Below are 26,228 nucleotides of genomic sequence, written 5' to 3'. Positions count from 1 at the left end.
AAGATACATACACAAGCGATCGAAACAGCACATTGCTTAGAATATGTGTGCCATAGCAGCGTCATTCATTCAGCTCACTCACAGCATAACGTTTTACTTTTCTAGCATCAGTAAAATAGTAAAACAATCTTCTTCCGACCGAAACCCCAAGAGGTAATAGCCAAACTAGTAAACGTATGTACGGTGGGGTGGGTAAAGCAAAACATTATTCCTACATTTATGATCTTTGTACAAAAAAAACTTAAACCCACTTTTTACCCTATGAGCTTTTGTCACAATGAATGAAAATGGGAAGAACAGAGTTGACAAGAGGGATTGAAATAGAAAAAAAAAGAAAATCCGTTTTAATAAAACAAACTGGCATACAAAAAACGAAATCCAGCGTTTTGTGAGAAAGGTTTTTTTATCGCGTTCGTTTGTTTCAAGCTTGATTTTGCAGCAATCGAAAGACGTTTACACAAATGGCGAACATGATGCACCATATTCCGAGCAGCAAAAAAAACTGGGATTCTGGCCTTGCTTGGTCCACCATTAATTAAGGAGGGTTTTGCGAATTATCAATACATTGTCAATGTAACGTTAAAGAATGCTTCCATCTCCCTATAATCGCCATATGTGCGATCGTCTTTACTAATTCAAAGCCTAGCCTAGCCTTGTATGTGTGCGTGTGTGTTTACGGGGTCAGTAGAACAAGCGTCCGTATGATTAAAACAATGCACAATTCAAGATCACACATAGCCTAAACAAGTCTATTACTTACTGCTGCTGTATAATTCGAATGTGTATGCTGCAATGTTTAAACCATGGGGACACTCTTGAGTAGTACAGTTTGCCCATCCGATGAATTTCCTTTCGTCCGCTGTTTTGGTTAGCTGTTACTACACCAAATTTAGGATGAACTGTTTTCAAAAATATAATCTTAACCACATCACACCATCACTCATTCCTTATGTGAGTATCGGAAAGGAAATTCATCGAATAAAGCCTGTAATAAAACATCTGTAATAGGATGATAACACACACACACACACCTAACCTCTTCTGCTGAACTTTGTATTTAGTCCTTCCCTTTTACTTTCCTAGTTAAATTCTCTTTCCTTGTGTGTGTATGAGTTTTAAAGATGTTGCCTATGTTCTCGAGCGCCTTATTTGTTGGCGTTTTTGTGTTGGCGTGTTGAATAATGTTTTGTTTTACATCGGTCATCTTATACTCGATACAGCGCGTGTATGTGTGTTTTTTGTGTACAACTGAATGTGTGTATCGGCGTCTAACATATTAAAAAAAACATATACTAACATTATATTAAAGACCGCTCTCCTATTTCTCGGCTACTGACTGTTACCATCGCCGTTCAACAAGGTACATTTCGTCCCCGTATGTGTAGTATGCGCTGTACAAACTAAATTGCATTCTCTTACAGGGTTTATCAGCCCATAAAACAGGCATTAGAATAGTGCAAACATTTGCCGACTTGAACGACGACTTGATATTGTGCATCTGGATTTCGGCATTGTTCAAGCTACTCTAATGCCTGTCCAATGGGTGGGTAAACACTGTATTTGTCCCTACTTTCCCTACCAGTATTAAAAATGAATGCTTGCTTAAACTTTTTCATTTCAAAATCACGCGCCGGGACCACCAGAAGAAAAATATTCCATATATACAACCAACAACACCATCCCTCGTCCGTGAAGGGTTGGTTTTTCCAATAAACACACCGTGAGTCCCAGGAATAGAATGAAATAGTTGTTTTTGCGTGTGAGTGTTTACCACATTACTGCTTTACTTCCAGACTTGACAAAAAACCACAAAATGCGGGGGCGATGACAGCAGTTTTCATTTTTTCACCCGGACTCTTAGTTGCCCAGTACGTGTACATCGTCCTGTTCCTTTTCCCGCTGGCGCACGGCAACAGCAGTTTCTACCAGCAAGTATAAACACTTGAACTGATCCTTATCGTCTCGGATCACACCTACAACGAGTGAAGGAAGAAAAAAGGACCAAAAAGAAAACACATTAAAAACAAATAAAAAGCATGACGAACACGGTGAACAAAAACCGGGTGGTATTCCCGGGTTATGTACTAACAGGGTATAGCTTTATCTGCTTGCGGTATTTTTCGTTTTTTTTTCGCGGCCCATTCTCCTCATTTGCTGCGCGTTCGCATTTTGCTTCTTTTTTTTGGTTTGGCTCTCTGTCGCCCTATCTTCCCCACAGCAGCAACTTACCTTTTACCTTTACCGCCGTCGTCGTGTGTGGATTAGTGTTCTGGGAGTTGTTGTTGTTGTTGTTGTTGTTCGCATTGTTTCCGCTCGGCAGCAAGGTGGCCGTTATCGTCTTGGCGTTCGATTCACTCAACGGTGTCGCGGTCACGGTTGTCGTTTTGCCGGAGCTCGTCACGACGGTCAGCTTCTTCGGGCCGGCTTTAAAGGCCGTTTGCAGTGGGACGGCTGTCAGATTGCCACCCAGCTTCAGCGTACCAAGCGTGGTGGTACCGCCCTGTGTAGTGCTGATAACATTACCGAGCGAGCCGGCATTCGATTGACCGATGATCACTCGCTGCATGCCTCCTGGTACTTGGGTGAGAAAGATTGAAGAGAAAAGAGCAACACGATTAAGATAATGCCTCAAAGAATAACACACAAATATGAGATTAAATATGAATAAGGAAAAATTTAAGCAATAAGCATGAATTTTTAAACGAATCAAAAAGTAAATAAAATAGCTCATTGTCAAAGTATAAAACATTAGTAAGATACAGTCGCTGCCGCTACATTGTGCCTCAGAATTTTCGACAGTACTCAAGTTTAGTCCGTTTGGCATTAATTTTCAATCAATTTTTGGCTCTAAGTAATAAAGTTTTGTGCTTTAAGCAACTATTTTGGACTCTGAAGATAAACAGGACAAATTTAAAAGATTATTGAAGAAAATTAAAGCACCACAAAGTTTTGTTTTATTCATGTAGGACGGCCAGACCTTATTGCTTAGCACCACAAGGTTATTATGTACAAACATACTATTTATGTAACTAAAAGGGTGATTTTTTTCAATCAATCTTAAATGACATGACATGGACATGCTTAATTTCAAGCACGAATGGTAACAACTCCTTTATTTTTTTAAAAATTATATACCATCTCAGAAAATTTTTAATTATATACCATACCATGCTTAAAAAAAGGCAAACCAAAGAAATTTGATTTCTATGTATTAATATTTGATGGCTGAACATTCATGCCTCCAAGACAAAATTTCCTGACTTAGGATCAAAACGGCAACGACTGTAAAGTTAGTGGTGCACATGCAAAAGCAGCCGTAATATTTGTTTATCTTTTAGTTTTTCTTGGCTCACACACACGTTGATGCAGGTGTCGCAAAAAAAAGGGCGACTAAAACTAAAAGAAACAAAGTAGTAATAGTACCTGGTGTAGTTGTAATTATTTTAGCAGCAGTTGTCGTTACAGTTGGGCGAGCTGCTCCTTTGTTGGAATCATCATCATCACCATGATCAATTGATGCCATCGAAAATCGATTCATATTTAAAAAGAATACAGATATGGAAAGTAATGTCTCAATTAATCTTTCGTTTGTGTCTCTTTTAACACACTTTTCGAAAAATCGTTCACTGTACCAAATGCTCGCCCATTTTAAACCTACTTCTCAAAGCATGTGTGTGTATGTGTATGTTGTTTTTTATTTGTGTTTCACTCACCTGTAACATGAGTCGTAGTCTGCTGTAGGGGTATATTAGCGAGATTTGTGTGTGACGTCGTGGTAAAAAATTCATTCTCTCCACTATCCGATGCGATGACTTCTTCTTCCGTAATTCTGAAACGAAAGCGTGTTTCGGTAAACATAATTTATAATAAGTAGCTTAATAGCCGCCACCTGGCTAGTAAAAGCTATACTTACTCTTCGGGAATATCTTCATCCTTCTCGTTCGCGTAGCGAATCATGCCGTCCCAATCGCCCTGCTCCGTGACTGCCATCTCTTCTTCACTTTGCGCGTACTCATACTCGATGTTACTGTCGTCCGAACTACAATAAGGATTTTTTTTTAAATCGTTGATTTCTTTTATCTACGCGGCTCGCGAAAGACATTCCACAATCCCACTTACCGATAGATGATGTGATCTTCAAAGTCTACATCTTCCTCCACCTTCACCAAACCGGACGGTGTTTGCACGTACTGCTGGCCGTGGCTAGTGATAATCTGCGGTACACCGTCCTCGATCACCTCCTCCTCCTCGATGATTTCCTCCGTCGCACCGACAATCACCTCCGATGCGGGGCTCATCGTGAGCGGATTCTGTCCATCATGTCCCATCAGCTGACCGCTCATCTTCTTGCCCCTCCGCGAAATGGTATAGTGCATTGGATCATGCCCATCGCGACGTATCATTTCCGGCAGTATACGCCTCCGAGCATTGATGAACCAGTTACAGACCTATCGGCGGAATGCACGAACAAGAGAGAGAGGTTAAAGGGAATAACATTAAGATTACTACTACTCATGAAACCCAACACCTCTTACCTGCAAAACGGTCAGGTTGGCTTCCTGCGATAACGTTAGCTTCTCCGCATCGGTCGGATACGCATTGAAGCGATGTTCGTACAGCCATCGTTTCAGTATTTTTACCGACTGCTTTGGAAGATTGCCGCGACGTTTTCGGCTAGAGCTTTGGTTGCTGGAGTTCATTGTATCGTTTCCGTCCATTTCACTCTTGTACGTTATGTCGCCCATCGTGTGCTCTTGGTCCGAACCCTCCGTATCGTCCGCGCTCGAGGCATGCTGGAAATGGTAGTCTTGGGCTGTATGGAAAGGTGTGAAAGGAAAGGAAGTTATTTAAATGATAAGCTTTCATACTACTAGCACGAGACATAATCAAAATCGGAAAAATTAAAAACTGGACAAAATGAAATTTTGGACTCTGTGCAGTATACAAAATATCGAAATACGCGCGCATAACGTAACAAACCAAAACATAAACATGAAATTGAAAGCCGCAATAAAAACTTTCATTTACAGCTGACAAAATATGTCAAATTGACAAACAGCAGGCACCGAGGTGATATTTGGAAACACCAACACTAATGCATGTTTGTAACCCACCTCCCAATCGCAACAATCGGCGACACGGCTTGTGTCAATCAAGAACAATTTCCTATTGAGCATTTTTGTTCCAACACAGTTTGTTGTTGCCTACTCTGTCAGCCCCCCACCAAAGTATTGTGGTGTGAGTGTGTGCTTGCATTGAAAACATAAATTAGCAAACATACAAATGTTCCTTTGAGAGGTTTCTTTTAATTACATTTTGTTTGGATGATTACCATTTAATTTATGAAAAACTGACGATTAGCTACAGTCCTTTCCCATACGATGAAATTTAAATAGGCTTATGTGTAGCATCACACAACATAGAATTTAATGTTACACACGCACACACAGGCAGCAATTGTCATGTACAGTTGCGTGTTATAAATAAACAACACGCATAGCTACAGTACCGCATTTTATGTATTTCAACATTCAATGAATTACAATACTTCTGCTTGTGCTTTTAGGGGCAGTACATTATTCGAAAATCATTAGCACGATTCAGTTCTGCCTAAAGCATTCAATGCGCAATGTTGCATTCTTCCATTCAATTCATCAAAAACGGCTCAAAACACAACCCCCGAGACCGAAGGCTTGCTTTTCATTGTGGCATTTATTTCGCCGCCACCGACCGCCATATTGGATTTATCAGAAATGTCACCCTGACACAAGTCACCACCATCCATCGGTGTGCAAGGAGAAAATTTATCGATATTCTCTGTTCTTTTTATCTATTTCGTTGCTATTTGTTTATAAACTGCAAGAAATCGCATTATTTTACGGAAAAAAACTTCCACAATCATCGACACGCGGTTATCCAGGGCTCATCCTGAAGCATAAAAATATGCCTGACATTAGTCTCGCCTCCCGCGACGAATAAAGAACCTTCTTTCTCCTTCCCGTGTTTCACACATTTACACACATCTTTTGACGTTGAAAATTATGCAACACAATTTGATAGTTCTCTTGTTTACGAATAGAACAGCGGAAGATACATAAATCCAAAGCAATTTCCACTCTGTCAAAAGACTATGTCACCAGTCCGCTAAAAACAACTCCTTTTTCCACAGATACGCTCGCGGGTCTCGCGTTCCACATATATAAGACGTACGTACCTTCGTTTTCCTGCATCAGCAACTTAGTCTGAAAGTTGGCTTCTCGCACCATGTCCCGCACATCTCGCTTCAGGTTGCCTGTGCCGCCGGTGGACGTCAGCACGGTTGTCGATTCCATGGGTACCATCGTGATTTCGAATTCCTCATGGTGCATCTCATCTGGAGAGAGGATAACCTCTGTCTCCACGATTTCCTCGATTTCCTCAATTTTGAGGCCGTTTGGGGGTTCCTGGGGGTGTCAACGGGAAGATGGCTAGGGCGCCCTTTCACTACACGGCCCGCTGCTGCTTCTTTTTGTCCGACTAATTGCTCACCCCGCGTTGTCTACGGCACGGGGTGCTGTGTCACGTATGGTCTTCTAAATCGGTATTTTTTGTTCCAGCAGGTGATGCGACGTCGACGGTGTTGCACTCCTAGTAGCTGTGCAGGTTCACAGGTTCCGAATCCCCAATCTTTCCAGCCGCACAGGTTTAATCCGGCCACGGCTAAGTCACTCAGTGTTTTCAGTTCGATATAGTTTCTTCACAAACTTCCTGCTGCACTGTTGCGCGTACACAAGCGTGTGTACTGTGTGCACGTACGTACGTACACAAGAAGAGATAGCTGTGTGTGGCAGGAGAAAAAAAATGAAACCAACCACCGTGTTTCGTCTGTTCCGAGTTCACAACCACCACCCGATGATGCCTAGGCTACGATAACCGTGTTTCATGTAGCCACCCGTTTCCTGACACGATTTCACTGACCACCGCCGGTTGCTGCCACATCAACCACCGACAACAACATTTTCGCGTCTCGCAGATCCCCACACTTTTGCTTCTACTCCCTCCAAAACGGACCGAAACGGAATAGATCCCCGTCGTAGAACGCGGGGCAATATATGTTCGCTCAAGAAAAACCTTTTCCGAATCGCTCGTTGTGTTATTTTGCTGTCAAAAAAGCAACTTACGGGCAGCAGAACAGCAGCGCAGAAGGGGATGGGCATCGGAGACGACGCACGGGTGCCCAGAAACAACAAAGCCACAACCAATCGCTACTTCAGAACTGTCAGCACTGACAACGAGTTGTCTATTTCGAACGCGGCAAAATGCAGCATCTACAAAGCCTACCCGCGCGATCCGTCTACAGTAAAGCGTATGCGGCTAGGTCGATTGACTGAAGGAAAAAACAAAATGGCGTCGCTGAGTTTGCTTCAAGGCAACGCGCAACTGTGTGTGTGTGTGTGTGTGTGCGTGATTTCGCTAGTGTGCGTTCTATGTGTCAGCTGTCTGTCAACGGCGCATTGCGTGCTTTTTCATATTTTTTTTCGCTTCATGTCATGTCATGTTGGTGATTGATGCATATATTCTCTATTCTGTTTGTACAAAAATCAATATGAAAAATACATTGTTTTAAGGACAACTTTACAACATCATTGTACCCATTTGCTTGTGAAATGAATGATGAAGAAATATTTGGCCCAGTGGTCAAACCCCTCCACTCATACGTGCACGTTCAAAAACGCACTCACACACATTCTCCTATGAGCCGCAACATAAATGCGCCGTGATAAATGTGTGTGTGTTTGAGTATGTGAGCTATGCTGCAACATGACAGCCACTGTCAAAAAGGTACATTTTCTCCAAGGCCCCGTTATCCTAATTGTTTACAAAATTCGCATACAAATATGGTCACTGCTTTCCACCTTTTCCTCAATAAAGAAATAATGCCTACTTATGTTTCAAAACGGCACGCAAACGATCTTTTTCACCCGTAGTATATCGATGCAGCATCATACAAAATGGCTACCCCTGTCTCCCGTAGCATTGTGGCGTAGCATAAGAGGGTAATTCATAAATTCTAACAATGCAGACATTTTTAGCGCATCCAACAAAAACTCCTCAAAATAAACATCTCCTATCGATTAGATATGGAATTCAGAACAATTAGTGGCCGCGCCGAAAACGAAATGTCACTCAAATCCATCATATCTTGCTTTTGCGTCCCTTCCACTCCGTGTCTCACCCACTCTTTACCACACACACACACACGCACGAGGCCAACCAAAACTCGACCTAAAGCTTTTACGCGTCAAGCTCCCCGTGTGACGGCTCTTGGTTGAGCGCTAAAAAGACGTAAACTATGCTTCACGTTTGTTTACACTTGAGATACGGAACACGAAAACACCTCACCGTAGTTCCTTGCAGACGATTTAACGTGCAAAAAACCCCCATTGACTTTGATCGGAAACACAAGTATTGCCTATTTTTCACTTCCAGCACGAAAAGCAAGCGCTTTCCTTCGGCATCACCATATCCCAGCGGAAGGCAAACCGTACATTTTTGGGTCTATCGATCAATGCAAAACTCAGGTCTCAGGAAACGGAACACTACACGGCACACGCACTTAAACGGGAAAACGATGCACACTTACCTTGCCACAGCACGAGACACAACTGGAAATGCACTCTTTCTGTGAATTGTTGCTGTAAATTTCCGGTTTGCAACTTTTTTCACATCGAAGACGCCAATCGGGCGGATTATTTCTGCTGAAGTCGACCTGTCAAATGGCTCGAGCGTTGTTTGACGTTTGCTATGCTCGCTTGGCACAGTGGGATGGGTGACGAATTAACGAACATGCGCGATCTGAACTAGAAACAAAATCAGAATGAATTTTTCAAGTGAATAAAAGGAAATAAATGTTTGTAGATTTTATAAAACAATTTTACTGTCTGCTCAAACAGTTTAATTTCTTAACACACAACACAGATAAAACCACTTCAGTCCAGAGTTCAGAAACCTCTTTTCACAGCTTTAAAAGCAGCCCTGCACCAGCTGCATAATTGCCCAATTTTCTTAATTTTTCCATCTTGTTCTGTAGGTTTTGTTTTGATGATGTTTATCAAATTATGATTCATCGCATCGTACTGTGTTGATCAGGATCGTCCAGAATTTTTGTCAACACACAAAAACCCTATCCTACGATGGCGACTGAATTCCTCGCCGAGAATAATGTGTGCGGTCAAACGATTCTGCAAATCGTCGCGGAAGGAAATACCATCATATGTGAACTGTTGCGGCTGAAGGATTATGTACCGGAGATATTCTAGTAAGTAAGGGAAACAGGACCAACAAAGAAACGAGCTAAAAACATATCGAACCCTTCCCTACTATTGGCAGCTTGAAAACGAAGGAAGAGCAGCAAAAGTATGGTGAAATCATCAAAGACTTTGGTTACTTTCAAATTGCCGATACGCAGGAAGCGAAGATCGAAGCGGACGAAAGGTTGCGGCTGATCGACGAAGAGCTGCGGGAAAACTATATCGTTACGCTAAATCGGTTCTACATCGTGTTTGAAAGCATCCACAAGTATGTGAAGGATCTGAACACGTTCATCGAAGAGCTGAACGCGGGCCTCTTCATTCAGCAGTCCATGGAGAAGGTGTTTCAGGATGCGGAAGGCAAACAGCTGATGGTAGGATGGCAGGACGTGCCGGCAAGAAAACGTTTTTCATTTCATTCCAATGTTTTCCTTGCAGTGTGAGGCACTGTATCTGTACGGTATGATGCTGCTGGTAGCCGATCTGCACATCCCTGGGATTGTGCGGGAACGCATACTGGTGTCCTACAATCGGTACAGTGCGCTGAAAACGCACACCGATAGTAGTATTGATGAGGTGTGCAAATTGCTTCGTTCAACCGGCTTTAACGATGGTGCGGCCAGTAACAACGGTGGCGGGATGATGGGCCGTAAGCTGGTCAGCTATCCGGAAGATTTCTTTGCCCGCGTTCCCATTAGCCCGCTGTACATCGACATGGTAATTGGCCGGCTGCGGTCCGATGATGTGTACAATCAAATCGCCGTTTATCCGCTACCGGAACAACACTCAACGGCACTTGCGAACCAGGCCGGAATGCTGTACGTGTGTCTTTTCTTTTCACCCAAAACGCTGCACAATCAGCCGGCACGGATGCGTGAAATTGTGGACAAGTTCTTCTCAAACAATTGGATCGTGTCGCTGTACATGGGCATCACGGTTAATTTGATTAGTAAGTAATCTTTCTAATGATTTAAATGTATTCCATATAAAGAGTTTTAGCAATTATTTTGAGACTCAAATCGCAAAGAGTGTTTAAATTCTTTCGAGAATTGTTATTATCAAACTCACTCCCATGGAGTTAATAGTCGTTAGAGTGATTCGGAAGGCAAGTCTAGGAAAACTTCAGGTGTTTATTTATTTATAATTAATTATGACAAAAAAACTCTAGATGTTTGTCTAAAAAAATTGCCCCTTCTCATTTACAGGTGCTTGGGAACCATTTAAAGCCGCCAAAACGGCACTCACAAACACGCTGGACACTGCCAATCTCAAGGAAATATGTCACCGGCAGAAACATTCGATGGAAACACTACTAACCCGCACCCGGCACATTCTGCGCGAGGGCAACCTGACCGAGCAGAATTTACTCGATCATATGCCGAAAGTAATGGCCCTAGTGCGTGACTGTAACATAACTGTACGATGGATTATGTTGCACACGACCAGTGTTAGCTCCAGTTTGCTCGATACCGCTTCAACCGTCGCATCAAAGCGATGCCGGCAGGTGCGGGAACTGGTCGAGCAGGAGATCGAATTTCGTGGGGTGGTATTTTTCGAGCTACTGCTCAACACAAGCCAGCTTGAACTGAAGGTGCGCGAAATGTTGAAACGATTGCTCGAGGAACGGGATGAGCGGTGGGCTGACTATCGCCGGGAAGCGACCGATCGTATGCAAGATCTAGCGGATGCATTTTCCGGAGCCAAACCGTTTGTAAAAACACGCAAAAACGAGAGCTTAAGCCGATGCTTTGCCAACATACGGAAAGAGATCGATGGACTGAGCCGGGAGGAGGTACAGCTAAGCCAAACTGGACGTACGATCATTCAGTTGCTGCAAGCACTGGAGGAGGTGCAAGATTTTCACGGGCTAAGTCGAAATATGCAGGTGAAGCAGCATATCGTTGAAACGCGCCAATATCTGCACGAAATGTTCCACACGATTAGCATTAAAGAGAATGATCTGATTAATTTGCAACTAATAGGAGATTTTAGCTATGCGTGGCGACTGATCGACGGGTACACCGGTATGATGCAGGAAAACATTCGCCACCAGCCGCGGCTTGTGATAAAACTACGTTCAACGTTTTTGAAGCTTGCGTCGGCATTAGAAATCCCTCTGTTACGGCTCAATCAAGCCGAATCCGAGCATCTGATCGATGTGTCACGGTACTACAGCAACGAGCTGGCAAACTTTGTCCGCAAGGTGGTACAAATCATACCGGAAACGATGTTTGCCCTGCTCGCCCAAATCGTTCACCTGCAGACGAACGTGCTGAAGGAATTGCCGGCCCGGCTAGAGAAGGAACGGATGAAGGAGTACACACAGTTCGAGGAACGGTTCCAGATAGCGAAGCTTACCTACACCCTGTCCACCTTTACCGAGGGCATACTGGCTATGCAGACCACGCTGGTCGGTGTGGTGCAGCTGGACTCGAGGAAGCTGCTCGAGGATGGCATACGGCGGAAGTTGGTACAGAACGTGGCCGAAGCATTTCATCAGCAGCTGGTGTTTAATGCGAAGGTGAAGGAAACGGAACTGTATCCACGGTTAGATGCGCTGCACAAGATCATTCACGGGTACAGACGTTCGTTCGAGTATGTGCAGGACTATCTGAACATACACTGTATGCGCATCTGGAACGAAGAGATGGCGCGTATTGTTCGCTTCAATGTGGAGAAAGAATGTCAATCGTTTCTGAAGACTAAACCCCACGATTGGGAGCAACCGGATGCAACCGGTGGTGGGGATCTCGATAGTGGTTTGGTACCGATTCCGATCTACCAGCCAGTCGATATGACGTCGATCAACTTTATGGGCCGACTGGCCCGGGAGATACTACGTATTACTGATCCAAAGTAAGACCCGGTTAAAGAGCGCTGTGAACTAAGTGTTGTGGCGTACTGAGTGAGTGAGTGATATAAATCTTTCTTATGAATGATTTAAATTACCTCCTCACAGAAAAGTTTTTACACAACTCTTTCGGGATTCGAATTGCGAGGAATCGTCAGTGTACGATTTGTTTCTAATTTCAATTGTCATTTTCTTTCTCTTTTCCCTGCCGCAGAACAACGATCTACATCGATATTTGCTCCAGCTGGTACGACTACAAAACACACAAGCTGCTGCTGACGAACAAATTTGCCAATAAAATCAACGAAACATTCGGCCCGGCTGGACTAATCGGGCTAGATCGATTGTACGGTGCGATGATCAAATCGGAACTGGAGCTAATGATAAGCACTGTTCAGCGTAAGGTTCAACACGACCCAGGCAACTGGAGCGATGTGTTGGCGGGCATTAAAACTGACCTAGAGCGGGCGGACATTGTAGGCAATCCGGCCAAAATATATCCCTCGCTCGTCTCGAACATGTCGCGGTTCTTTAGCACCAGTTCGTTTGGGGATTGGTTGTTGAAAATAGGACAGAAGCAAACGCTTCGCTGTCAGCTGGCACTGGAGCTGAACTGTAGTTGCAAAATCAGGGCCACCAAGCTGGAAGCTTCCCTGAAATCGTTGAACGTGTAAGTACACTTGCTGTACAAACTTGCGCTAACGGGGTTTAAAATTCCTTGAAATTAATTATATTTTTCTTTGCCACCCAGAGCTATTCTGCTTGAATTCCAACAGCACCAGCTCAATGAAACCCATCCACTGCCACGTGCCGAACTGGTAGCGGAACTTAACACCTACCTTCTGTACGCCGGTCTTTACGATCCTTACCGGAAGGTGTACATCAAACGGGAACCGCCGCGCTTTTTACCACTACTGCTCTTCCTGTACCTTACCGGCACCCTGGCCAAGCTGCAGTACATGGAAAATGTGGACAGTTTGGTGGCGAAGCGGAAAAATGAATCGATCGATGGTCATCCACTTACGGTCGGGCTGCTAACCGTACTGCGGCAGTTTGATGCGTCCGAAACGGATCTATTTCTGCAGTACCTTTGTCAGTACGTGCTGTCCTTTGTGCATGCCAGTTTGGAGTAAGTTTAACGGACTTCCGGTATCGCAAAGTAGTAAAACTAATATCTGGTGAACATTATTTTGGCTTACTTACAGAGGGAAAAATGGTGTAGCAAGTGAAGCTTTGTTTGCCTTACGATTTTTGGAGATCTTTACACGAGTCGCTGATATACCGAGAAGTTATCTGGAGCAGTACCTTTCGGCGGTCATTCTCGACCAGTACATATTTGTTGCGGACATTAAATGACAATTGTTTTTCTTCAAGTTGTTCCAATAATATGTATTCCTTCAATATACCAAATACATTTAATGTAAATATTATTCAAAAATGCTATTTAAAAGCTGATAGTAATGGCCCAACCGAAATATAATTATAAATTCCATCATTCTCCCTGTGCCTTTCCTTTTAAGTACCGAGTAGCTTAAGTCATTTGTGGGCACTCACTTCTTTTATTCTTCACTCGGTTTTGCGCAAATAATTTTTCCCCGAAGGCAGCGTCACATTGGTTACCCCTGCCGGAAACAGTGTCGCCAGTTGATCTTCCGGTACCGACGGTTGCACCATACACGTATCGCCCGGCATCCAGTCGGCCGGTGTTGCTACGTTGCCCTCATCCGTCACCTGCAGCGAATCGATGGCACGCAGTACCTCGGCAAAGTTCCGCCCGGTAGTCGCTGGGTAAAGGATGGAAAGCCGTAACTTCTTAGTGGGATCAATGATGAACACTGCCCGACAGGTTAGGGGCAATCCGGCCTCATTGATCTCGTCACGATCGAGCATGCTGAGCTTAACCGCTAGCTCACGCTTCGAATCATCAATAATGGGAAAGGGGAACGGGTCGTCAGTGACCAACTCGCCGTACGCTAGGATGTCCTCAATCCAGCCGAGATGGGATTCAACCGTATCGCATGATAGGGCGATGGGTTTTACGTTGCGTTTAACAAACTCGGGCACCAGCTTCGCAACGGCGGCCAATTCCGTCGTACACACGGGCGTGTAGTCAGCCGGATGGGAAAATAGTACGGCCCAGCTGTCGCCGATCCACTCGTGGAAATCGATCGTACCGACCGTGGTTTCGGCCGTAAAGTTGGGGAAAGGTTCACCGAGGTTGAGCGCCATGTTTGATGTTGGGAGGACGCGTTAGTTGTTTGTGCAGTGGGACAGAAATGCAGCTTCTAGTGTCGAACAAAGCAATAACAGCGTCAGTTGAATCCGTCAAAAATGACAATAAACAATTGGAACGGGGAAAGGTTCATCAAAATATTATTAACCGTAGAGTTGGCAACCAAATTTACACACGTTAGTAGGCAACCGGCATACCCGGGTATTCCATACGTTTTGACGTATACAATTAACGGTTTTCGTAGGTAAACAATGCTTTCTATAATTTTCTACTCGTGCGAATCTTTATAAATCGGAATGTTGAATGAACATTGAACAATGATGCCAAATTATAGACAATTTTTTTAAATCACTCATATTATACAAAAAAATAAATAAAAAAATGGATCGTCATACATTTTATTATATTGTAGGATACTTTGCTGCATGGTATTCGTAAATTGAATAATTCCAACGTGAAATGACTTTCTTATACAATTTTATTTTTATTTTTATGTAATATATTTATTCATATATTTTTATAATTATTTATTCTACACTTTTTGTTGCTTTTGTAGATCTAATATCTATTTCATTCATTCATTATTATGTTATGATAATCAATGAAAATTCATTTTTTATGTTATGATAAAACTAACGATCCATTTAAAATTTAAATCCGATTGAATTTGACTCGAAAATGAGCACAGTACGAAAAGAAGAAGAAGATAAACGTCATTCTCCATACAAAATGTATGGAATACCCGGGTATGGTGGTTGCCAACTTACGTGGTAAAGTTTAAAATAAATCAAAATAAAATACTTACTGGTTTCTGAAAATTACAATTTAAGCACCAAAAAAATCAGAAATAAAAAGTTGGGAGGCTACTGAAAATCTCAGGTACATACATGCAATGAATCAAAAGTTATTGTCGTTTGAAGTTGAAAAAAAAAAATACCCGTGAATCCGGTTGCCCACTTAAAGGATAAAACGTAATTCAACAATTCTCACTCACAATCGTTAAGGGAGCAATTCATGCAAATAAATATTTTTTAATCAACGAAAAAAAAAACAAAATTTTGGCATACCGGCGCATACCGGCATATCGGCGAAAAATGCACCTGTCAACACGAGAGTGCATTCAGTATTGTTCAGGGTTGTCTATGATGCTAGTTTTAAACAGTTATTTTGACCGTTAACCTGAACCTGAAGAACCAGAAATTTTGATTTTGATATCGCTCGTGGCCCGCGTTCTATTGATTTCAACAGTTTGAAATTGCCACCGGCCCGGGGCCTTTAAATCTCGACACCAAAAAGCAATAGTTGGAGAGGCAAACAATTTACGAATAAAATATGTGCTCATAAAAGGAGGAAAACCCAAGATTTCCGTCATGGAGGGGAAAACCAAATCGAAGTGGAAGAGAAAGCTAATTGGCCTACAACATATTAGGTAGTGTTGGGAACGCGATTAAAGATAGCATGAAATATGTAAAAAAGGATATGTAAGCACATGCAGCATATCGGAACAAGCCAAGATATCCTAAAACAAGAAACGTTAATTCGCCTTGTAGGAGTTACAGCATGAGAGAGACAAGCATAGCGGTAACGAATCGAATGTTAAGACGGACCATACGCACATTAAAAAATAGAAACGTTATCCACATAAAACATGAGACTTTCATAGCACCAAATTGTGCATACGTTCAAAGGGACGTCTTAAGGGAAATCGAAAAGTACCAAGGCTAGCCTATGCAAGTGCACGAGTCGAGGTACGTTCGGACTGCCGACAGTGCAATAAAAAAGGATCGCTTAAACATAAATGCAAGTATGGCTCAGGCAAAACACGCTTAACGTACGAGATGCGTGCGCGTATCAGATAAACGGCGCGATCGTCCTTACAGGAAATTAGGGCGTAGATAGCTCATTATAACTTGGCCGTTTATATATTCTGCAGTATGCTCGCATTTAGTGTGTAATGAAATGAAACCACCCATAGACAAGCTAAGGAACCGTAAGGTCCGCTACTAAGGACCAATACATACAAAGACAAGTAAACAAAGGATATCTTACTATTAGGATACATCCAAAATTTAGGCTAACGCTAACGTATAAGGATAATCATTGTATCTGTTTCTAATTCTTACGGCCCACTTTTACCTTCATCTTACCATGTTCATTTTTAGTATGTAAGGACAAGAAGATTGTTAATAAAATACTCGCTTTTTAACCTTCAAACCGAACGGTATCTTCGAGTTGACAATTGGATTGAACGGAGTTCGACACTAACAAACTTGCTCTGATTTCTCAGAGGAAAAGGCTATTTGTCTGAACCGATCAATTCCGGGCGTCTTCACTCTTATCCGAAACTAGCTCGAGTAGTATCAAGATAGGCCGAACCTTCGCTCGGTCAATCTCACGACGGCGAAACTAGTATTCCGGATTTGTTCCCGCAGCAACAGGTAGTATTTTTTTTATATACCCTCTGTTGCTGTTCTGGGGTAGCAATTAATTCTTTCTTTCGTGTGTAGAGGGACACAATATTTCAGTTTAAAATATATTCCTTAAACAATATTGTAGCAATGTTCTATTCTGCAATCGAAATACATTTCAATGATTTGTTTTTCTTTTCTTCAAAAAACCTTTCCTTTGTCCCTATTTGTTGCCACATATAACTCGTTTAATAATGATTGCTTCATTATCACCTCTCTATATGATTTGTAGCACAGTTTATAAAAGTTATCGTTAAAAAATTAACAGAAAGAGTCGGAAATAAAGATTCTGCAAATAATATGCTTTGCACTATTCTCTCGCTCTTATACAGAGCCCAAAAAAATATATATATAAAAATAATAAATCTGGTCGCCTACATAGCTTAATTGAATTATAAATCCATCATCAGTAATTAGGTTGCACTACTGCCCTATATTTTCTTACAAAATAACATTTGTCTAACACTCTAGTATTGTTATTCCATTAGCCTCCACTCTTATTTAAAGTAAACAAAAAATAGTAACACTGTGCTAAAAGAAACGCTGAAAAGGATCGCTATTAATCCATTAGGAAACAACTTCTTCGACCATTGAAGTCGAATGCAATAATTTGTATAACAGGGCATAGGCACAGATTGTGTAACATAGTACCATAATATTAAACTACGTTTTTGTTTTTGTTAAATGGAAGATACAACAATGCAAATCATGATAACGAAGATGGAAGATGATGAAAAAATTGTTTCTGAAACCTGAACCTGTTCATATGTTCGACACATCTTGGTTTGACACGAGCGATACGCCAAGGGCTAGAGTTCGCACTCTTGCACATTGCACAAAATGGATCATTTTGTACGTATTTCGTTTTCTGTACACCGTATAACGTTATAGCGAATTTAAAGCTCTCCTCCCTTCGAAACGAACAGCTTAAACTTTTGCTGACACTCGGCCGTGCACCACTGTTCGGCTTGGCGTTTTTGCTCCATCATTAGCAGCGATCCCATCTTGGTCACAAGATCTCGGCGTAGATGTCGCTTTATAGTTTGCATGGCCTGTTGTTTTTTGTTGGGTAGTGAATAAATAGTAAGAAAAATTATTTTGAAAAAAATGTGGTAAAATGTTGTACCTTAAAAAAAGGGAATTTTAAAATGAGCACAGTGAGAAAAACGGTCGAAATACCAGCTTATTTCTAACGAAGCTATTCTACAATTCCCTCAGCTAAGTATAAATCCGATCGAGAACTTTTAATACTAGCTGTATTTTCTGCATACACAACTATCAGAATACAAGAACCTACTCCATCTGATCCAGACCGTTCCACCGTAGTGAGTAGTTAAGCCATTATATGGCCTTCGTGACCTAGTGGGTTGTTTAGCCAAAAAGCAGCATACTACAGCGAACTATTGTGAAAATGTGTACTAACTCAGCACATTCGAACGAGCTATTTACGAACCTACCGGTTCGAAGTAACCAGGGACGAACTCCGACTCCGGATCGATCCGGTGGAAAGAGTCGTATGACCCCATCACTAGTGAATGATCTAAATTTACACATTCTGCATAATCTACAGTGCATTTCTACTGTCGGTCGGTAAGTGACCGATCATAAATATAGATCAAAACATAATGTGTACCTAAAAATAATATTTCAGAAGCAAAATGAAGCATCCCAAAGATGGTAATTATTTATCAGACTAAAATCATCCCTCAAAATATCACCCTATTTTGGAATCCCCATTTGAGTTAGAGTTGGTTATACGTACAGAATACAAATGCAAATGCTTCAACCAACTTGCCCATACTAAAGCCAACCAATTTCAATCGATTCAATCAACCCAAAGGCAATAAAATTCGCTTCAAGGATAAAGGCATCATTAAATCACTCGTCCGATGATTTGGGGGAAATCAAGAGTTGATGAGAAATGAGGCGTTCAAAAATTGAAAAAAAAGCAACAATCACACGCACGGAAAAGCCCCCTATTAGTTCGACCAAACACAGTTGCATCCGTTGAAGCGGACGAACGAACATCACCGCACGAAATGTGATCCGCCGCTCATTTTCTTTCTTCGCTTTCGAGGAAAGCAGGTGCCGGTTGGGAAAATGGTGGATAGGAAAAATGTGTTTGATGTTCCTCTCTCTCCGTCTCTGATGAGAATGATGAGGATGATGATGGGCCACACACGGCCACACTCAAGCGCTTTTTTGTTTATTTATGTCTCCCGCCTGTCTAAATGGCGCTCTTGGACCGTAACGGATGTATCTATCCATCCATCCCATCTAAGCGCAATCAGGAACGGGGATTTTTTTTTCTCGTCACCGATTATTCCCATTGAAAATCCCCATCCTGGCACACTCCACGTACTCGTGTTTTTCCTAAACATGATCGATCGTCGTTGATCGTGGATGACGTGCCTGCTGGTTACACTTCACCCTCTTGGTTTGTCTCAATTGAAAACTGATCACAGCGACAACGGCACTTCCGCTTTTTTTGCTTGTCCCTACTCAACTTCTCTCACGCCCTCTCTTCCTCTCTCTATTGGGGACACATTTCGTAAATCACCGTTAACATGGACACCGTGGAAGATTTATTTTCCACACAAAATTTCACGTGTAACCAGACACAAACCGTAAAATTTGTTGCTGTGTTGTAAAAACCAGAATCATCAAACACAGACCCTCATTTTTCATCCACCACCTCCCTGCAGAACCTATGACGCATTCGTGCCGTGCATCCTGCAGGTGGTTTTCCTAACCGAACCTGGACCACCGTACCGCACTCGTGCGGGAAAGAGCGAACCACAAATCTGGTTTGGCAAATTGGCGCGGTTTCGGTATGTGTGTTCGTGGTTCGTCCGTCCGTACGTACACACACCGTTGGATGTACTGATCCCGTGCGTTTGGAGCGGTTTGGCTTGCGTACGATTTGGCAGACCGAATCAGTTTTGTTGGCCGATCATCATCATCGGTCGGGTTTAATAGGGTCGCGCGCACGTCGCTTCACGGCTCATCGCAACCAGGCCGGGCCTTAGTGTTTTGGTGCGCGTTGTTTCTCTGTTTTTGAAGGGATTTCTGTTCGAGTCGGATTGCCGGGATGACGATTGCACGTGGCGCCGATTGCTGCACATCAAGCGAGTTAATTGCGCGCTTACTGTTCGGTGCAATCGTTGCGGCAATCTTTCTAACGCAAGGAGCACTACCCTACCGTTATCATTATGAAGATTATGTAAGCATTAATCAAATTATGGTTTTCAGCACGTATTTTTGTAAGAGTTTTTTTCTTCTTGTGCGCTTCCCCCGCTCGCCAGGACACCATGATGGGTACGTGCCGGGAGAATGAGGTGTGCAATATCGTTCACCATCGTCACTGGATGCCGAGCACGGTCGACAAGGTGTGCCGATGTCCGCTCAATACACCTAGCTGCCCGGTTGTGCATACGCGCCACGGGAACGTGATGAACGTGAACAGCCGGACGCAGATGAAGTTCTGCGCACCGCTGCGCAATCTGCGCCCGTGCCGGGACGGCGAGATTGCCCTGCGCCGCAAAACACTGTACCAATCGTACGGTGTGAAGAATGTGTCGATCGTTGTCGACTGTCTGTGTGACCATCGGCAAAGTTACTGGACGTTTCACAATCGATCCGGGGAGGATTTTAACGATGCTCGCCATCTCTTCACGGTAGTGCAGAATTACAAGTGTGTAGGTAAGAGTACTTGAAAGATATATGACTTGCTACTCTTCTTCTTCTTCTTCTTCTTTTTCTTGGCTTAACGACCTTCTAGGTCATGCCGACCATCAAAATGGCTTACTAGACTCTGCTGATAGCACGTAGTTGGGGATGGTCAGTAGTGATGGGTAAATCCTCATTAAATCCCGAATCGGATTAACTCTGGATTTACTTCGGAGTATTGAAGGGGTTGTTCCGGAATAATCCGGATCTGGGGCCGTCCCCAGATGACCGCTCTTATGGGTTGTTAAAAAAAAAAACTCACACAAATACAAAAATACACAGAGTAGCATTCTACAGTTTCGATCCCATTTTGCAGCAATGAAACGTTGTGCACCGCACGAGTTCTGTGGCTACGGGAGACGCGATTATGGTTTTATCTATCATCGCTGTACCTGCCCCATGTCGCACCAGTGCAAGTTCGATCTGGACGAGTACGAAGATGACGTGAGTGAACTGTTTTATCAAGGGCCCGCATACCTGGCCCGTTGTGTACCGATTTACGATTACGACTGGTGGTAACTAGCATGCACCGATCACCCTCAGCAATACTTACTTGGACGGATTGGTTGGCGACAGTTCGTGCGACCGAACGTGCACGCTCTTCGAACCGTTCCGGTGGAACCGTTTCCGTTACCAGCCCATAGTCCAACGCTACCGTAGCCGTCAAACGTTTGCCCAACAAAAACAGATCCGCCACCTGGGTTGCGCGAACAAAGCGAAATGGAAATGGAAGGGAATAAAAATAAATGTGCCAAAACAAACGTATCTCTCGTTACTAGTGGCTGCTTCTCGATGGATTACCGTTTTGCCTTTTAGCGTTCGACAGCTGGTGAACGCTCCGATGCCTTCGGGCAGATATCCGAAATGTCCGTACGGTGCGGTGAAGCTGCTACCCATCTGGGCGACTACAAGGTCGAACAGGGGCAATATCGTTACGCCCATACCGAGCACATCTCCGTGTACGGCCGCAACGATCGGTTTGGTGAAACCGATCAACGCTTTCAGGAACTTCCTGCAATGGTGGTAAAGGAATGTGACTGTATTAAGGAGTGGTTGCAAGGAAATAGTATGCATTAAGGTTATACTAGGAGCTGGACTATCGTAGAGGATTACGTCAATCGGAACATATGTACCTGATCAAGTGTTCAAGTGTAGTCTCAAAGAAGAAAGCAGAAGTTAGGGGATCGCACCTCTTTGATGCCGTCTAAAGTTTGATCTACCTTGGGTCTGTCTTTTAACCCAACAATGAAGCTATTTAGACTAGGCGTAAGCTGTTGGCCGATTCGGGATTCGGAAGATTCGATCCCTAGGAAGGTTAGGATTGGATCTGAATTGAAAGATTCGATCCGATTCGGATTACATACAATTCGATTTTTTATCATTGAATTACGTTAATTAATCGCGGATGCTGAACCATTGGAAACTAAAGAGATCTATAAAAAGAAGCTTGCGGTCGACGACTATACCCAGAATCATGCGTTAAAGCGGATACAAAAGTAAGCAAACACTTACATCAAACATACACTCATGCTTTCGACTATTTCCGGACGTTTTTCGATTGGCTGTATCAGGTGTCCGACGTCTATTCCGCGGCTAAAGTGTGCACCAGACGATCGTATCAGTACGGCACGGACGGATTCATCGCGCTGCAGCATCGTCAACATGTTGGTCAGCCCAGTCAACAGCTGGTAAAACAAGGAAAAAAGGTGGTAAACGGCCATAGAAAAACCTAGTTTCCTATTGTTTTTTGCAGCATGCTCTAACTTACGTCGAACGAAAACACATCCATCAAGGGGTCTCCTGCGTCACGATTTTCGATACCTTTAGCCGCTAGCACAATCTCCGCGTAGTTGCCATGCTGCTTGACGCACGATATCTGCTTCAACTGATCCAACTGTTTTTCCAAGTCCGCCTCATTCGCTGTTGGTGATTTAGCGATCGTACTTGCATCGGAAGAATCCACCACATCGACCGAACTGAGCGCCGGTGGTGCTTTACGTTTAATCGGTTGTTTTTTCGCATTTTGTACCGGTACATCTTGACCGGGTGTGCTCGTGGCCAATGGGACAGCACCCTTCATACCCTTCAGGACCTTGGTAAGCTTGCCGCGCATGTTGGCCACCAGCGAAGGGTTAAATTTAATCTCCTCCGATGTCGTTGCTCCGGATGCTTTCGTACCCTTCGACTGGGACTCATTTTTGGCGGGAGGTTTTGCAAACGGAAACGCTCCATCCTTCTGCTTCCGGTTGGCGGCTGGTTGTTCGTGGGTAGCGTTTTGGGGCGAGGTAGATGAGTTTTCTGACCCAAAGCCAGCTGCTGGCTCGTTCGTCTGGTCGAAACTTAAACGCCGTGGACTGGCAGCACCGCTCGAGTAGGAACTGTTGGACCTTCGCCGTATGATCATCGCATCGTCGTTGCGTTGAGCATTGTAAACGTATTCCCACTCCCTGGCGGCCGTTGCCGTCATTTTACGTTTGCGGGCTCCGGTTATCGGTGGAACGTTTGCAGTGGTGGCAGTCCCATTCGATGAGGGTTTTTTCATCGCTTCCGCCGTGACGCTAGTCACCGAACTCGGTGACGAACTGGACGCTTTGGTGCTATGCTGCTGTTGTGGGCTGGTGGTTGTGACCGTTCCCGCTTGACCCATCGGTGTAGTCGAGCGCTTTGTCCTAATCCGCAAACCCTGCGCTGACGACTCGTTTGGCGATTTACCCTGATTGATAACTGCATCGGTTATGATTTTCGTTTTAGCAAGCAATTTTTCGTCCTCATCGCTTGTATCTACTTCGGTTTCTTTGAGGAGATCTTTCCGGTTCGTTTCACACTCCACATCGTACAGCATATTGATGGCGCCCTCGTCTCCAAGCAGCCGTTCAATTTCATTCTTCTTCCTTTTCTTTGCTTTCGGATCATTGACTAACTCCTCGACCTTCGGTGGGACCTGCCGTACGATCATCTGTCCCAGCTCGGGAGTTTTCGCACGCTGTCGAACCGGACCAATCGTACTAAACTGTGGCGTACCGTCGATCATACGCACCGCTACCGAATCCGCCCGCTTGCGTCGTAATGGTGCCAAACCGGGGGGTGGATTCTGGTCTGCTTTTATATTTGCTGACTGTGCACGCTTGGATTTCACCAAACTTGCAAACGGTACGGTCGAATCGGATGGATCCCATATAATTTTGCGCTTAATCGCGCGCTTCGGTTCGGCAGCTGGTGCTACCGGTAGAATAAATTGATTCTGATCTTCTGGTGGGTCTGTGTCCTGCAGTTTAGCGTTCAAGGGTACTATTGTAGGCATAGGATTTTCCTGTGTTTGTGGCGCTAGCATCCCATCTACTTCATCCGGACGCTGTCCCGATCCCGGCTCATCATCCCAGTCGGAAACGAGCGAATCTACTAGTTGCGATTTTTTGGGTTGTGAGACATCCAATTTTGACACTGACTTCTTCACCGTCACGCTGACCGCTTTCATATCTTTCGATAATTTTTCTTTTAAATTCTTGCTTATCATCGCTTTCACCGCTTCTGCCGACTGTTGTTGCTCCTTCTTGATCGGCAACCCACTGTCCAACGGTATCTTCACCAAAGGTCTTATCGTGGTCTGCCCTTTAATCGTCACACCGGGCGGCAATTTGATCTCTTTAGCAGCTGGTGCAGCAACACTTTCCTTTACCTCTATCGGCCACAACCGCTCCTCGGTCTGCTTCAAGCTGTCTGCCTTTCTGGGCATCGTTTTAATGCGAGGTCTTCGGACCTTCGGCATGGTCGGTAAGCTTTCCATCTGTCGGCGAGCTATTTCCATTTCCCGTTCCTTCTTTGCCTGCTGCAACTCGTCCGGGTTGATGATGGAAAAGGACAGAATTTCCATCTCACCACCGCCAGAATCTTTTGTCTCGTCTGAACCAACGCATACCTCTATCTCGGACGCATTTTCCCGTATAGCAACCACGTTGCCTTCCAGGATGGCGATCAGATCGTGATCGTCCAGCTTGCTTTCCTTCGAGTCGGGTGCCGCGATCGGTGTTTGTGGTATGTCGTTACTCAGTATTAGATCCTGCGGTATCTCTATTGCACCGCTCATGTCCAGCGGCGGGCTAGCCGGTGTCGAGTTTAGCGATTTACGTTCGATATGTTTGCTAAGCTTGTTGCGCATCTTTTCTATGATGCTCTCACTCGGATGTGTGTCCTTGTCGGGTGTTTTATTGGGTTTCACCGTCTCGTTCCTAACGGGTAGCGAAGAAGCTGACTGTAACGGAAGAAGAATAATCATGTAATCCAGCCTAAATAAATACAATAAGTTGCAAGGTGTTAGATTTTTTTTACGTTTGAAGATTTTGGAATGGTCTTTGAAGCAGCAGCAGCAGCAGCAGTTGCAGCAGGAACACTTTTCTTCTCCACTACACCTTCGTGCTTCTTCACCGGTTCCAGCGTAGTAAGCGTCTTCGGCTCATCATCGCTCAGGCTGGCGGTATAGTCCGCCGGTGTAGGCGATTTCAGTGATGGGCCCGCCGGAAAACCCTCCTCACTCAGGTTGGAAAACGAAGAATTTTCCGCTCCCGGCTGCTTACCGGGCACATCTTTCGGAACATTTTTAATGCTACACGATGCGGGTTCACTCATGCTGGGTTGTGTTGTGAATGTTTGTCCACGGCAGCGGGTGCATCCGAAGCGCGCTGGCGCGTTGCAACGATCGACAAACAAATGGCGATCGTTGGCGAAACACAGTTCAATGGGGCAAAAAATCGATTTACACTTTTGGCGGCACTAGGGACAATGTTTTCGTTTCCTGCGTTGAATGTTATTTGAAGATGTTGCAAAGCGCGTACCAACACCCGTGCTTGGTCAAACTTGTGATGCATTCCGTTTGACAGTTCGACTTCTTATCAACAATTTTACTTGCTTGATAATCGCGTACAAATATTTTCTTGCAGCAAGGCAAAGCAAATTCGAAAAAGGGCTGAATTCTTTCGGTTAGATTTCGGCAACCGACAATGAATTGTACAGACATTATGAAGTGGTAACTTAAAAACAGGAAGTTTTCCAATAATTCGGAAAGCAATTAGGAATATATGCAAACAAATCTGCGAGCTGTGCGCAGTTGCAAGACATGATTTTGAAGACAAGATCGGTTAGCTGTTAGTTCTACCTCGAATTAAAGGACAGGTTACTAACTCAATAAAACGTGTCAGCTCTTTGGAAGTGTGCAAAAAGCCAGCATGTATACTACATGTTAGCAGCGGCCAATTTTTTCTTCTGTCTTTGGACCCCACAAGTCGTTAATCAGATGGGATGCTTAGAGTCTCCGAAGAGATGGGAAATGGGAGATCAACTTCAAAAACGTATCGCTATACAAATGTTGCCCCCATTGATCCATTGCTCCGGACTTATAACGTGCAACCCTAAGTGGCCAGAAGTGATCGAGTCTTTATTACCACGGCAGCAAGTTCCCGATCGACCAGATCTCACCTCGGTCGTTTATCGATTGAAACTTAAGGCAATCCTGGAGGACCTTACGGCGGGAGTGGTTGGGCTTCAGATAAAAAACGTGGTCTTCCCAATGCTCACTGTTTGCTGATACTCGGTAATGCAGACAAACTTCGGTCGGTGGCGGATTACGACCGATTGGTTTCGGCTGAAATTCCCGACTCTGCAAA

At 44.0% G+C, this 26,228-nt stretch overlaps 6 protein-coding genes across 8 annotated transcripts in view; 2 read left to right on the top strand and 4 right to left on the bottom strand.

The window, feature by feature from the left end:
* LOC126562130 (leucine-rich repeat-containing protein 15-like) overlaps positions 1-26,228 on the bottom strand; it is a 487,244-nt gene that overhangs the window by 245,698 nt on the left and 215,318 nt on the right. The window lies entirely within an intron of this gene.
* LOC126562089 (uncharacterized) lies at positions 1,842-6,464 on the bottom strand. Of its 2 annotated transcripts, XM_050218505.1 has the most exons (8): positions 6,215-6,464; positions 4,536-4,813; positions 4,120-4,448; positions 3,914-4,039; positions 3,714-3,829; positions 3,424-3,474; positions 2,230-2,577; positions 1,842-1,973 (listed from the first exon to the last, which is right to left on the bottom strand). In XM_050218505.1, the coding sequence occupies exons 1-8, from the start codon at positions 6,366-6,368 to the stop codon at positions 1,858-1,860; spliced, it is 1,518 nt and encodes a 505-aa protein (XP_050074462.1). In that variant the 5' UTR covers positions 6,369-6,464; the 3' UTR covers positions 1,842-1,857. The 2 variants fall into 2 exon arrangements, with proteins under 2 accessions (XP_050074462.1, XP_050074463.1); XM_050218506.1 differs by lacking the exon at positions 3,424-3,474.
* Positions 9,174-13,541, top strand: LOC126563532 (WASH complex subunit 5). Its single transcript, XM_050220178.1, has 7 exons — positions 9,174-9,298; positions 9,370-9,664; positions 9,729-10,239; positions 10,496-12,146; positions 12,356-12,811; positions 12,893-13,270; positions 13,347-13,541. The coding sequence occupies exons 1-7, from the start codon at positions 9,174-9,176 to the stop codon at positions 13,495-13,497; spliced, it is 3,567 nt and encodes a 1,188-aa protein (XP_050076135.1). The 3' UTR covers positions 13,498-13,541.
* On the bottom strand, positions 13,708-14,379 carry LOC126560986 (peroxiredoxin-6). The gene has a single exon (XM_050216936.1). The coding sequence runs from the start codon at positions 14,368-14,370 to the stop codon at positions 13,708-13,710; it is 663 nt and encodes a 220-aa protein (XP_050072893.1). The 5' UTR covers positions 14,371-14,379.
* On the bottom strand, positions 17,739-25,194 carry LOC126561472 (uncharacterized). The gene is made up of 6 exons (XM_050217637.1): positions 24,898-25,194; positions 22,340-24,820; positions 22,084-22,256; positions 21,373-21,583; positions 21,125-21,268; positions 17,739-17,894 (listed from the first exon to the last, which is right to left on the bottom strand). Exons 1-6 carry the CDS (start codon positions 25,192-25,194, stop codon positions 17,739-17,741), a joined length of 3,462 nt encoding a protein of 1,153 aa, XP_050073594.1.
* On the top strand, positions 19,934-21,090 carry LOC126562889 (uncharacterized). Its single transcript, XM_050219488.1, has 3 exons — positions 19,934-20,065; positions 20,148-20,544; positions 20,888-21,090. The coding sequence occupies exons 1-3, from the start codon at positions 19,934-19,936 to the stop codon at positions 21,088-21,090; spliced, it is 732 nt and encodes a 243-aa protein (XP_050075445.1).

This window comes from Anopheles maculipalpis, chromosome 3RL (assembly GCF_943734695.1).
Source record: "Anopheles maculipalpis chromosome 3RL, idAnoMacuDA_375_x, whole genome shotgun sequence".
NCBI classification, from domain to species: Eukaryota; Metazoa; Arthropoda; class Insecta; order Diptera; family Culicidae; genus Anopheles; species Anopheles maculipalpis.
The sequence above is the reverse complement of the archived record's forward strand: the minus strand, read 5'-3'. Positions and strand labels throughout refer to the sequence as shown.

What these genes read in the sequence shown, in the direction of transcription:
- LOC126562089 (XM_050218505.1), bottom strand. Translation starts at nt 6,368, where the DNA reads ATGCACCATGAGGAATTCGAAATCACGATGGTACCCATGGAATCGACA. An exon ending in GACTACGACTCATGTTACAG is followed by an intron (nt 3,475 to 3,713) that starts GTGAGTGAAACA and finishes ACAAAGGAGCAG; the next exon opens with CTCGCCCAACTGTAACGACA. An exon ending in GACGGCGGTAAAGGTAAAAG is followed by an intron (nt 1,974 to 2,229) that starts GTAAGTTGCTGC and finishes CACTCGTTGTAG; the next exon opens with GTGTGATCCGAGACGATAAG.
- LOC126563532 (XM_050220178.1), top strand. Translation starts at nt 9,174, where the DNA reads ATGGCGACTGAATTCCTCGCCGAGAATAATGTGTGCGGTCAAACGATT. An exon ending in TATGTACCGGAGATATTCTA is followed by an intron (nt 9,299 to 9,369) that starts GTAAGTAAGGGA and finishes TACTATTGGCAG; the next exon opens with CTTGAAAACGAAGGAAGAGC. An exon ending in CGGAAGGCAAACAGCTGATG is followed by an intron (nt 9,665 to 9,728) that starts GTAGGATGGCAG and finishes TTTTCCTTGCAG; the next exon opens with TGTGAGGCACTGTATCTGTA.
- LOC126560986 (XM_050216936.1), bottom strand. Translation starts at nt 14,370, where the DNA reads ATGGCGCTCAACCTCGGTGAACCTTTCCCCAACTTTACGGCCGAAACC.
- LOC126562889 (XM_050219488.1), top strand. Translation starts at nt 19,934, where the DNA reads ATGACGATTGCACGTGGCGCCGATTGCTGCACATCAAGCGAGTTAATT. An exon ending in GTTATCATTATGAAGATTAT is followed by an intron (nt 20,066 to 20,147) that starts GTAAGCATTAAT and finishes CCCGCTCGCCAG; the next exon opens with GACACCATGATGGGTACGTG. An exon ending in GCAGAATTACAAGTGTGTAG is followed by an intron (nt 20,545 to 20,887) that starts GTAAGAGTACTT and finishes CCCATTTTGCAG; the next exon opens with CAATGAAACGTTGTGCACCG.
- LOC126561472 (XM_050217637.1), bottom strand. Translation starts at nt 25,194, where the DNA reads ATGAGTGAACCCGCATCGTGTAGCATTAAAAATGTTCCGAAAGATGTG. An exon ending in CCATTCCAAAATCTTCAAAC is followed by an intron (nt 24,821 to 24,897) that starts GTAAAAAAAATC and finishes CTTCCGTTACAG; the next exon opens with TCAGCTTCTTCGCTACCCGT. An exon ending in TGGATGTGTTTTCGTTCGAC is followed by an intron (nt 22,257 to 22,339) that starts GTAAGTTAGAGC and finishes TTGTTTTACCAG; the next exon opens with CTGTTGACTGGGCTGACCAA.